Raw genomic sequence first — 11,435 nt, forward strand, 5'->3', positions numbered from 1 at the left:
TTGAAGCTCGAACATCACCAAGCACACTTGGCAATTTGCCGAAGGGATTTACTCCGCCCTTTGTTCTAGTACGCAAAGCCCTAAAGGAGAAGGACCAAAAAGGCGATGAAAGGAACAGTCGGCGCTTCGCCGATTAGTTCCGCGAAGCAGTACTATACCGCCCAATGGTCCAAAACGTGAAGATGTTGAAGGCAAGCACGAAACATCGATGAGATAGACGAAGGGTGAGTCGCCGAACTCATTCGGCGATATCGACTAACTTCGCCGAAAGATCCTCCAGTGCTATTTTCTGAAGTCTATAAATACTAAACTTGTTATTAATTTTAGAGAGTTGAAAATTTATTTTAATTTCCAGAAGAGAATAGTACATTTTGGATATTTTTCTCTCAAGTTTGGAGAGGGTTTTTGGGAGACTTGAAGAAAGAAGGATATCATCTTCCCCAAGTTGGAAGTGGGTCTTCTCCATTCTTCTTCCTTTGTTTAAATCAAGGTTTAATTTATTATACCCATTTGATTTTACTATCATTTTAGGTGTATTTTGTTATTTCTTGATGTGTGGCTAAAAACCCTCCATTCTTGCGGTGTGATTTAGCAAATATGTGTTGATATTACTGTTGGGTATTGCTTGCTGATAGGTTAGATGTTGTTTAATGGCGATTTCACCTAGTGGTTGTGGTTTAATCTAAAGGGTTTGTAGTTGCAAATACAAAGTCACCCATGTGTTTTCGGCTTTCCCGAGAGGGAGGTCGCGAAACCAAGACCACTGGACTGATGGCCTAAGGAGTGGGTCGACATGAGGTTCAGCCCGAGAGGGTGATTCCTAGTCCCATATCCTAACACTCAACTCGAGAGACTGAGTGGGGTAAGGCGTAAGCTGGTCTTCATATGGCAAATGGGTGTCCGAGAGGAATGCATTTGAAATGGGGTAAGTTGCCAAGAGGTAACTTATTTCCATTTAAAGCTTAGCCTAGTCACTATTATCTTACAAATTTCCTTTCAACAACATGTACCCAACTACTTATCTCAACTTGTATTGCGGTCACACCCCAAGAACATTTCCCCATACTTGATTTTCTTGTTAATTTTTGCTATTTTTACTACTTGTGACAAAACCCCCAATTGATATTTGACACTTTCCTGTCACCCCCTTTAATTTACCATGTTTTTGTTCATTAATATCTTTAGCTACGGCTAGTTAGAGCTTAATTTTACTTTTCTGCTAATTCTCAAAACCACTCCCTTAGGACACGACCCCAACCTTTAGTTGGGTTACTATATTATCGACGATCATTGACACTCGTACCGTAGGTTAGTGTCGTTGGTCACGATAAGCATCAGTTGATTATGAATCGAAGTGGGTGGTAGCAGTTGCGCTCCCCAACAATAAAGGTAAAAGTCTCACCGCATTCTTGGAAAAGAATATCTTCTCCAGATTTGGTACACCGAGGACGATTATCAGTGATGGAGGTTCCCACTTTTGTAATAAGTTTTTCAAGGCGCTACTTGAGAAATATGGTATGCTCCACATTGTAGCCACTCCTTACTATCCGCAGACTAGTGGGCAAGTTGAAATGTCCAATACAGAGATCAAATAGATTTTGGCAAAGACTATGAATACTAATAGAACGGATTGGTCAAGAAAGCTTGATGATGCTCTATGGGCCTATGCACTGCATATAAGACTCCCATAGGTATGTCTCCTTATCAACTTGTAAATGGGTAGTCTTGTCATTTACCGGTAGAACTAGAGCATAAGTGATAACAGCAAGGTTAAGGGAGATCACAAATAGAGAATTAAATATTAGAATGCGGAAGCACAAAGAAAAGAAACAAAAAAACTAAATAAAGATATGGGAAATTCGAAGGAAAGATCCACGAATTTCCAAAGATTAGATGTTCTAAGGCCTTGAAAAGATCCAAGTAACAACGTATAGATTTATGGAAGAAATCTAACGCCTTTACTTGAGAAAACGAATCAAAACGATAGATTCGGATCTTGACCGCTTTATGAGTAACTAAAGACAATAATTAGTATGTAGAAACTAATCACCTTCTAAAGAATACCAAAAAGAAACCAAAGATATCACAAGAAGAAGTTACTTTATACCTTAAACTATGAAACTAGTAAAGGTTTAAAGATAAATTCTCAAAGAACAAGTCACAAAGGTTCAAAGAACTCTCACAAATATTATTAATATCAATCTAAATTGTCTTTAATGAATGAAAAGGACTCCTATATATAGGAGAAGGGAAAAACGTCCAAGAAGCCAAACCCTAAAAAAACAATTACAAGGAATCCTACTCTAGAAAGGAAATAAAGTAACCTAACTAGGAACAAATTTAGTACTTCTAGGAAAGCATTAAATGGTACTTAGGAGACCATAAATAGACTAAGGAAAATATTAATAACCTATATATAAATAAATAAATAAGGTAAATCCCAACTAGGAAAAGAATCTTGACAATCTTGGAAAGTTTGACTAGTCTTCTCTCAAAACTTGGGCAGAAAGCAACTCTTGTTGTGGCTGATTCTTGGACTCTTCTTGACCTTTTTTGCACGAAATTGGACCTTAAAATTCCTCATCTTGGGCTTGAATTTGGGCCACCAAATAATTGTAGCATTTGGACAATTCCTCTCCCTTGGGCTTGAGCTCTTCTTCCCCAATAAGAAACCTTTGGATCAGCGATTGAAGCCCATTGAGCTTATCATTGAACTCCTTGGTTTGAGATCTTGTTATGGGCCTTCTTGGAGTTTCTAAAGCGTCATCCTTGTCCTTCAATGGAGTAGAGCTTCCTTGGATGCTATCATTCCCCTCTTCTTGAAGAGAATTCGTCCTCGAATTCAAATCTGCATCAAAATGGGAAAGATCAGAAACATTAAAAGTAGCACTAACTTGGAACTCACCAGGAAGATCAAGTTTATAAGCATTGTCTCCAATCCTTTCAAGGACTTTGTATGGCCCACTTCCTCTAGGATCTAGTTTGGTCTTTCTTTTGGAAGGAAATCTTTCCTTTCGCATATGCACCCAAACCAAGTCACCAGGTTTAAAAACAACATATTTTCTGCCCTTATTCCTTCGCAATGCAACTTCCTTGTTCTTCTTTTCAATTGCAAGCCTTGTTTGTTCATGAATTTTCTTCATCATATCAGCCTTCTTCTTACCATCAAGATTAGCAAAATCATTAGTAGGCAAAGGCAATAAATCAAGGGGGTAAGGGGGTTGAATCCATATACAACTTCAAAAGGAGTCTTACCAGTAGAAGAATGGAAGGTCCTATTATAAGCAAATTCTACAATAGGTAAGTAATCTTCCCAAGAAGTCAACTTTCCTTTCAAAATAGCCCTCAACATGTTCCCTAAAGTTCTATTAACCACTTCCGTTTGCCCGTCCGTTTGTGGGTGACAAGATGTAGAAAATAGCAATTTAGTTCCCAACTTTCCCCAAAGAATTCTCCAAAAGTGACTTAAGAACTTGGCATCCCTATCACTAACAATAGTTCTAGGTATTCCATGCAATTTAACCACTTCCTTTACAAACAAGTCAGCCACATGAGATGCATCATTAGTCTTTTTACATGGGATAAAACGAGCCATTTTAGAAAATCTATCTACTACCACAAATATACTATCCTTACCATACTTAGTCCTTGGCAGCCCCAATATGAAATCCATAGAAATATCAATCCAAGGGGAATTAGAAACAGGTAAAGGAGTATAAAGACCATGCGGCAATGTTCTAGACTTAGCCTGTTTACATTCAAGACAATAAGAACACACTTTTTCAACATCCTTTCTCATGCTAGGCCAATAAAAATGTTCAGAAAGTATTTCCAGTGTTTTGGGTACACCAAAATGTCCCATTAGCCCTCCACAATGTGCTTCCCTAACAAATAGTTCACGCAACGAGCAGTTAGGAACACATAATTTATTTTCCTTGAATAGAAATTCATCTTGAAGATTAAATTTCTCAAAAGGACCTAACTTACATTCAGCAAAAATCTCACCAAAATCAGAATCATTAGCATAGAGGAACTTGATTTGGTCAAAACCCAATAACTTTGAAGTAAGAGTAGAGATCAAAACATACCTTCTTGAGTGTGCATCAGCAACCACATTCTCCTTTCCTTGTTTGTAAGCAATTACATAAGGAAAAGTTTCAATAAACTCTACCCATTTAGCATGCCTACGACTAAGTTTACCTTGGCTCTTCAAGTATTTTAATGACTCATGATCAGTCTTGACCACAAATTCTCGAGGCCACAAGTGCTGCCATGTAGCTAACGCCCTCACCAAGGCATATAGCTCCTTATCATAAGTTGAGTAGTTCAATGTTGCTCCACTTAGCTTTTCACTAAAGTAGGCAATTGGCTTGGACTCTTGCATCAAAACTGCACCTATGCCCTTACCAGAGGCATCACACTCAACTTCAAAAGACTTAGAAAAATCAGGCAATTGCAAAAGAGGCGCAGAACACAATTTATCCTTCAGCAAGTTAAATGCATCATCTTGTTCCTTTCCCCATGTAAAAACCTTATCTTTTTTAATAACTTCAGTTAAAGGAGCAGCAATGGTGCTAAAGTCTCGCACAAACCTCCTATAAAAACTAGCAAGTCCATGAAAACTCCTAACTTCAGTTACACTATTAGGTTTAGGCCATTCTTTTATTGCCTTGATTTTCTCATCATCTACTTCAACTCCCTTAGAACTGACCACAAAACCTAAGAAAACCACACGATCCACACAGAAAGTACACTTTTTGAGATTAGCAAATAAGCGCTGATTTCTAAGAACTTCAAAAACTTGTTTTAAGTGCTCTAGGTGTTCATCCAGATTTTGAGAAAAGATCAAGATGTCATCAAAATACACCACAATAAATTTTCCATGGAAATCTTTAAAAACATGATTCATTAGTCTCATAAAAGTGCTTGGTGCATTAGTCAAGCCAAAGGGCATAACTAACCACTCATAAAGTCCATATTTGGTCTTAAAAGCAGTTTTCCATTCATCTCCAGGATTCATACGAATCTGATGGTAACCACTCTTTAGATCAATTTTAGAAAAGATTTTGGAACCATACAGTTGGTCCAACATGTCATCAAGACGAGGGATAGGATGGCGATACTTTACCGTTATCTTGTTGATGGCTCGACAATCTACACACATCCTCCATGTTCCATCCTTTTTGGGGACCAATAGGACTGGAACAGAGCATGGGCTCATACTCTCTCGAACAAATCCCTTTACAAGCAATTCTTCAACTTGCCGTTGTAATTCTTTGGTCTCTTCAGGATTGCTCCTATAGGCAGGCCTATTAGGAAGTTGAGACCCAGGCACAAAGTCTATTTGGTGCTCAATCCCTCTCAAAGGTGGCAATCCCTTTGGAGTGTCATCAGGAAAAACATCTTCAAAATTCTGCAAAAGAGAAGAAACACTATTTGGCAAAGAAGGAGTTAGTTGTTCAAAATTAATCAATACTTCTTTGTAAGTAAGTAGTATTATGGGCAGTCCCTCTCTCCTAGCATTCAAACACTCTTTGGCTTTTATATAAAGGCTCTCATTTTTCTTTTCCTTAGCCTCTTTCCTCTCACCAAAACATTTTATTTTTTTACTCACACCCTCTTTTACCTCTTTACTTAGATCGCTGCCCTCTCTCTCTTTCTCTCGGCCATCTCTCTTTTTTTCTATCTCTTGGCCTTTTTCTTTTCCCTCAAGCTCACTTTTTACCTCTCCCTTTTGTTTTCCCATTGTTTCCCTCAATCGTTTTTGATCTTCAAACACTTGAGAAGGAGATAATGGTGCAAGAGTATACTTCTTACCATTATGCAGAAGACTATACCTATTCTTTCTCCCATGATGAGTAGTATCCCTATCATACTGCCAAGGTCGGCCAAGTAAAACATGACATGCTTGCATTGGAACTACATCACAAAGAATCTCATCTTCATACCTACCAACATTGAATGAAATCATGCATTGTTTGTTTACTTTTACTTCTCCACAATCATTCAACCATTGGAGCCTATATGGGGTAGAGCGCTTCATGCATGCAATTCCTAGTTTATCCACCAAGTATGAACTCACCACATTTGCACAACTTCCCCCATCAATAATCATAGAATAAGTCTTCCCTTTTATCCCACACCTAGTATGAAACAAATTCTCTCTCTGCCCTTCATCAACACTACCCAAATTGATAGTCATAATTCTCCTAACCACCCCAATTATACCATCATTAGGCAGTTCCAAATCATCTTCCTCACTTACACCTTCTCCCTCTTCTTCTTCCCCCTCACTTTTTTCACTCTCATATTCTCCATTCTCTCTAAGTAGGATGTTTCTTCTACTTGGACATTCATGCATCATATGCCCCCTTCCATGACATTTGTGACATTGAATAGAACTTGAAGGTTTAGAAGATTTAGGATTAAAGGTTTTACCTCCCTCCTCAACCTTACCTTTACCTCTATCATCTTGAGGTTTGGAAGGAGCTTTCCCCTCTTGAGTTGACCATGGCTTCTTAGAGATAGTGTTTGGTCGACTTCTCCATGAGTTATTTTGCTGCTTTTTCTCAATTTGTTTTTCAACTTTTACAGACAAATCAACTAACTCATCTAAAGTTACATATTGTTGTATCTCTACTACATTAGCTATTTCTGTATTTAAACCATTTAAAAATCTAGCTATTGTAGCCTCTTCTTCCTCCATGCAGTTAGCTTGGATCATAGCCATATCCATGCTTTTGAAGTACTCATCCACCGACATGGAGCCTTGCTTCAAGCGTTGAAGGCGAGATTGTAGATCTCTTTGGAAGTATGATGGAATAAATCGCTTCCTCATTACCCTCTTCATCTCTGCCCACGTAGCAATAGGTGGTAACTCCTCTTGCAATCTGTCCCTAGCAAGCTTTTTCCACCAAGAAGCAGCATAATCAGAAAACTCAACAACAGCAAGTTTAACTTTCTTACCCTCAGAGTAGTTATGGCAATCAAAGATGGCTTCAACTCGTCTCTCCCAATCAAGGTACAAGTCTGGATCCCTTGTCCCCTTGAAAGATGGCATCTTCATCTTTATACTATTTATATTATCATCTTCTACTCTACCTCTTTGTCCCCTCCTATCTCTTCTTTCTAGATTAAATTCAACATCAAAATCATCATTATCATATTCAGGATTTACAAAAGGGATATGGGGTACATTCCTTCTAACTTGGGGTCTAACATTATTTGGGGGTACAACATTATTCTCCCTCCTAATTGCAGCTATGGTGTCATTCTGCTCGATAATCATATCCCTCATCTCTTGAAATTGAAGGGTCCATCTCTCAAATTGTTGGTGCATAGCTTGAAGGGTGAAGTCGTTCCTTCCTTTGACCTCGGCTTCTAAACGAGCCCTTTCCTCATCACCACCTGAATTAGACATCTAAAAAAAAAAAAAAGAATAAATGATCAAGTATCACACTTTTAATATGGCTTTTACCCTCTTTTAAACTCACCCACACTTGCCTTATTCCACTCAAAATCACCTTTGAACGAGAATACTTTGTAGATTTATAATTAAACCAAAACGTGTATCAAGTTCGTAGTAATAAAGTATGGAATCTTGGGGTACAAAAGAAAGTAAAGAACTAGTCCTAGAACAAGTAGGATTTAGTTGAAACAAAACGCGAATAAAAAGGAACTTATTTTAGAATTATAAGAACGAAAAAAAATAAAATTCCTCTTATTCTTAAAGGTCTAGAATCCCCTCTTCTTGCTACCTTCTTGCTTGGAAACAAATTAATGCAAAACTTGGAGAGCAAGTAATAAGTTTACTTGGAGAGCAAGTAATAAGATTTCTTGAATAGCAAGTAATAAGCTTTCTTGGGTATCAAGTAATCAAATTTCTTGGAGGACAAGTAATCCGATTTCTTAGAGACCAAGTTATAACTTTTTTTTTTTTTGTTCACGCAACTGTAATAATTTTTTTTTTTTTCACGACGCTACTGTTCACGCTTTTTTTTTTTTTTTTTTTTTTTTTTGTTGCTCTAAGAAGAAATCCCAAGACTTATCAAGAACGGAATCTTGATAGAACCGCTCTGATACCACTTGATAACAGCAAGGTTAAGGGAGATCACAAATAGAGAATTAAATATTAGAATGCGGAAGCACAAAGAAAAGAAACAAAAAAACTAAATAAAGATATGGGAAATTCGAAGGAAAGATCCACGAATTTCCAAAGATTAGATGTTCTAAGGCCTTGAAAAGATCCAAGTAACAACGTATAGATTTATGGAAGAAATCTAACGCCTTTACTTGAGAAAACGAATCAAAACGATAGATTCGGATCTTGACCGCTTTATGAGTAACTAAAGACAATAATTAGTATGTAGAAACTAATCACCTTCTAAAGAATACCAAAAAGAAACCAAAGATATCACAAGAAGAAGTTACTTTATACCTTAAACTATGAAACTAGTAAAGGTTTAAAGATAAATTCTCAAAGAACAAGTCACAAAGGTTCAAAGAACTCTCACAAATATTATTAATATCAATCTAAATTGTCTTTAATGAATGAAAAGGACTCCTATATATAGGAGAAGGGAAAAACGTCCAAGAAGCCAAACCCTAAAAAAACAATTACAAGGAATCCTACTCTAGAAAGGAAATAAAGTAACCTAACTAGGAACAAATTTAGTACTTCTAGGAAAGCATTAAATGGTACTTAGGAGACCATAAATAGACTAAGGAAAATATTAATAACCTATATATAAATAAATAAATAAGGTAAATCCCAACTAGGAAAAGAATCTTGACAATCTTGGAAAGTTTGACTAGTCTTCTCTCAAAACTTGGGCAGAAAGCAACTCTTGTTGTGGCTGATTCTTGGACTCTTCTTGACCTTTTTTGCACGAAATTGGACCTTAAAATTCCTCATCTTGGGCTTGAATTTGGGCCACCAAATAATTGTAGCATTTGGACAATTCCTCTCCCTTGGGCTTGAGCTCTTCTTCCCCAATAAGAAACCTTTGGATCAGCGATTGAAGCCCATTGAGCTTATCATTGAACTCCTTGGTTTGAGATCTTGTTATGGGCCTTCTTGGAGTTTCTAAAGCGTCATCCTTGTCCTTCAATGGAGTAGAGCTTCCTATCCGCAGACTAGTGGGCAAGTTGAAATGTCCAATACAGAGATCAAATAGATTTTGGCAAAGACTATGAATACTAATAGAACGGATTGGTCAAGAAAGCTTGATGATGCTCTATGGGCCTATGCACTGCATATAAGACTCCCATAGGTATGTCTCCTTATCAACTTGTAAATGGGTAGTCTTGTCATTTACCGGTAGAACTAGAGCATAAGGCTATGTAGGCGATGAAGAAGCTAAATTTGGATTGGGGCGCCGCATCTAATCATAGAATGAATGACTCGAATATATGCTTGATGAGTTTCACCTAAAAGCTTATGAAAGTTCAGCCTTGTACAAAGAGAAGATGAAGAAGTATCATGATCAAAGAATTGAAAAGCGAGAATTTGTTGTGGGTGATCTTGTGCTTCTATTCAACTCTAGGTTGCGCTTGTTTCCGGGCAAACTCAAGTCCAAATGGAGCAGACCATTTTTGCTCACAAAAGTGCTTCCCCATGGACCGGTTGAGCTTGAGAACAGTGAAGGAACAAGGTTCATGGTAAACGGGCAAAGGATCAAGATCTATCTGGGAAATGCGGAAGTGTGCAAGAGGTTGTTGAGGCCTATGTTCTTGATGAAGTTTGAGTAATCAAGAGGCATGTGTCGTGCCAGGACATTAAATCAGGCGATGCTTGGGAGGCAACCCAAGATGTACAATCTAGCCAACTATAGGTTTTCGTTTTAGTAGTTTTCTTTGTTTAGTTGATTTTCTGTATTCCTTTAGATAGGTGCTTTTTTTTTGTTAGTGTTGGCTAGATATAGCATAGAGTCCGTGTCTAAAAAGTGTCCAGAAAATGTAAAAAGAAAGGCCTAATGGGTGCTACATGTGCAGGGACGAAAAGCAAAATCTACAGAAAAAGGTCTGGTGCAGAGGTCTACGGACCCCATCGACGGTCCGTGGTTCATTCCACGGACCGTGATGCTGTTCGTAGATCCCAGGTAAGGTTTCTGAATTTTTAAAAGTGCAAGTGTGATCTATGGTCCTCATCTACGGACAGTAGATAGACCCACGGACTGTAGACGGGGTCTTGTGGGTCCCAACCCTAGTCTGCCTGACCCAACCCAGACATCTTTTAAATAAAACCCCCTCTTTTTCAAATCATTCCCACTTCCCTCGTTTTTACTCCCAAACCGTTTCTACACCCCTCTAACTACTCCAATCACTCCATATTACCATAGATCCACCATCAATCACCCCATATTCATCCTCCCATTTCACAAAGCACTCTCTCCTCCCCCAACTCTATCCCATTCCCCATTTTCAAAGGTTCGGTGTCCAGGTTCGGTGCGAAAGGCGAGCAAAAGGTTGTTGGAATCTCGAGTCATCACACAATCACCTCATTCCCATTGCTTGTAAGGTAATAGACTTTCCTTTCAGTTAGAATTTCGATTCAGTGATTGATTATAGAAAGTCCAGAATTGGGTCTTGACCTTGGGTAGTTGATTGTATGTAAATGCATGCTAATAGTGATTGTATGTCTTTATAATGTATAAAACCAGTGTAATGAGAGTCTAAATGCAAGTTTCGACTTAGGGTTCCTAATTTTTTGTGCAATTCCTGTGAATTTAGTAATCGAAACCCTTAGAATGACGAACTAGCATATTTTTTGTTGAAATGCATGATTAGATTAGGTGATATTGTTGAAATTGGTCAAATTAGGGTCAACATGAAGGATGCCTGAAACTTGGCACATATCCCATCCACGAGACCCCGTCTACGGACCATAGGTCAATATACGAACCGTAGATCAGGTTCGTGGTTGGTGGCACATGAGAATTTCACTAAGTGTGGAACCATAGAAGTGGACTACGGTCTGTAGATCAATTTATAGACTGTTTTGCACGTTTGTACCTCTAATCTACGGAAGGGACCCATGGACAATAGGTCAGCCTACGAACCGTAGATGCCCACCGTAGATTCCCATCGTAGGTGGCCACTGAAGCCACTGTCAGATTTTTTTTTCTGTTTTTCATTTTTGTTCGTTTTTAGTTCTAAAATCTTTTCGTGTGTTATGAGTTTATTTTGGTACTAATTAGACATCCACAGGTACCATGGTGCCTAAGAAGCAAGTGACCTACTCCAAAAGGGGTAAATCAAAATCCGTGCAGCCTACTTTTACGTTGATTGATGAAGACACTGACGCAAAAAAAGATCCAGCATATGTTCCAACGGCCACGAGGACATCCCCGAATGCACTACGGGCTACCCAGAATACATCCCGACAGGTGGTCACCGATGTAGTCACTGTCTCCCAGTCTGATGAGGAGAACACA

The 11,435-nt window shown here is 38.4% G+C and overlaps 1 protein-coding gene across 1 annotated transcript; it reads right to left on the reverse strand.

Moving 5' to 3' along the window:
* Window positions 1-2,915: 2,915 nt before the first annotated feature.
* On the reverse strand, window positions 2,916-6,970 carry LOC125825719 (uncharacterized; the record flags this gene model as incomplete). Its single annotated transcript, XM_049505033.1, has 5 exons — window positions 2,916-3,035; window positions 3,173-3,967; window positions 4,085-4,719; window positions 5,161-5,417; window positions 5,868-6,970. Coding segments are annotated over 5 exons (2,910 nt in total), but the record flags the coding sequence as incomplete, so codon positions are not given.
* Window positions 6,971-11,435: the final 4,465 nt, after the last annotated feature.

Source organism: Solanum verrucosum, unplaced genomic scaffold (genome assembly GCF_900185275.1).
Source record: "Solanum verrucosum unplaced genomic scaffold, falcon-dt-bn FXZP01000003.1, whole genome shotgun sequence".
NCBI classification, from domain to species: domain Eukaryota; kingdom Viridiplantae; phylum Streptophyta; class Magnoliopsida; order Solanales; family Solanaceae; genus Solanum; species Solanum verrucosum.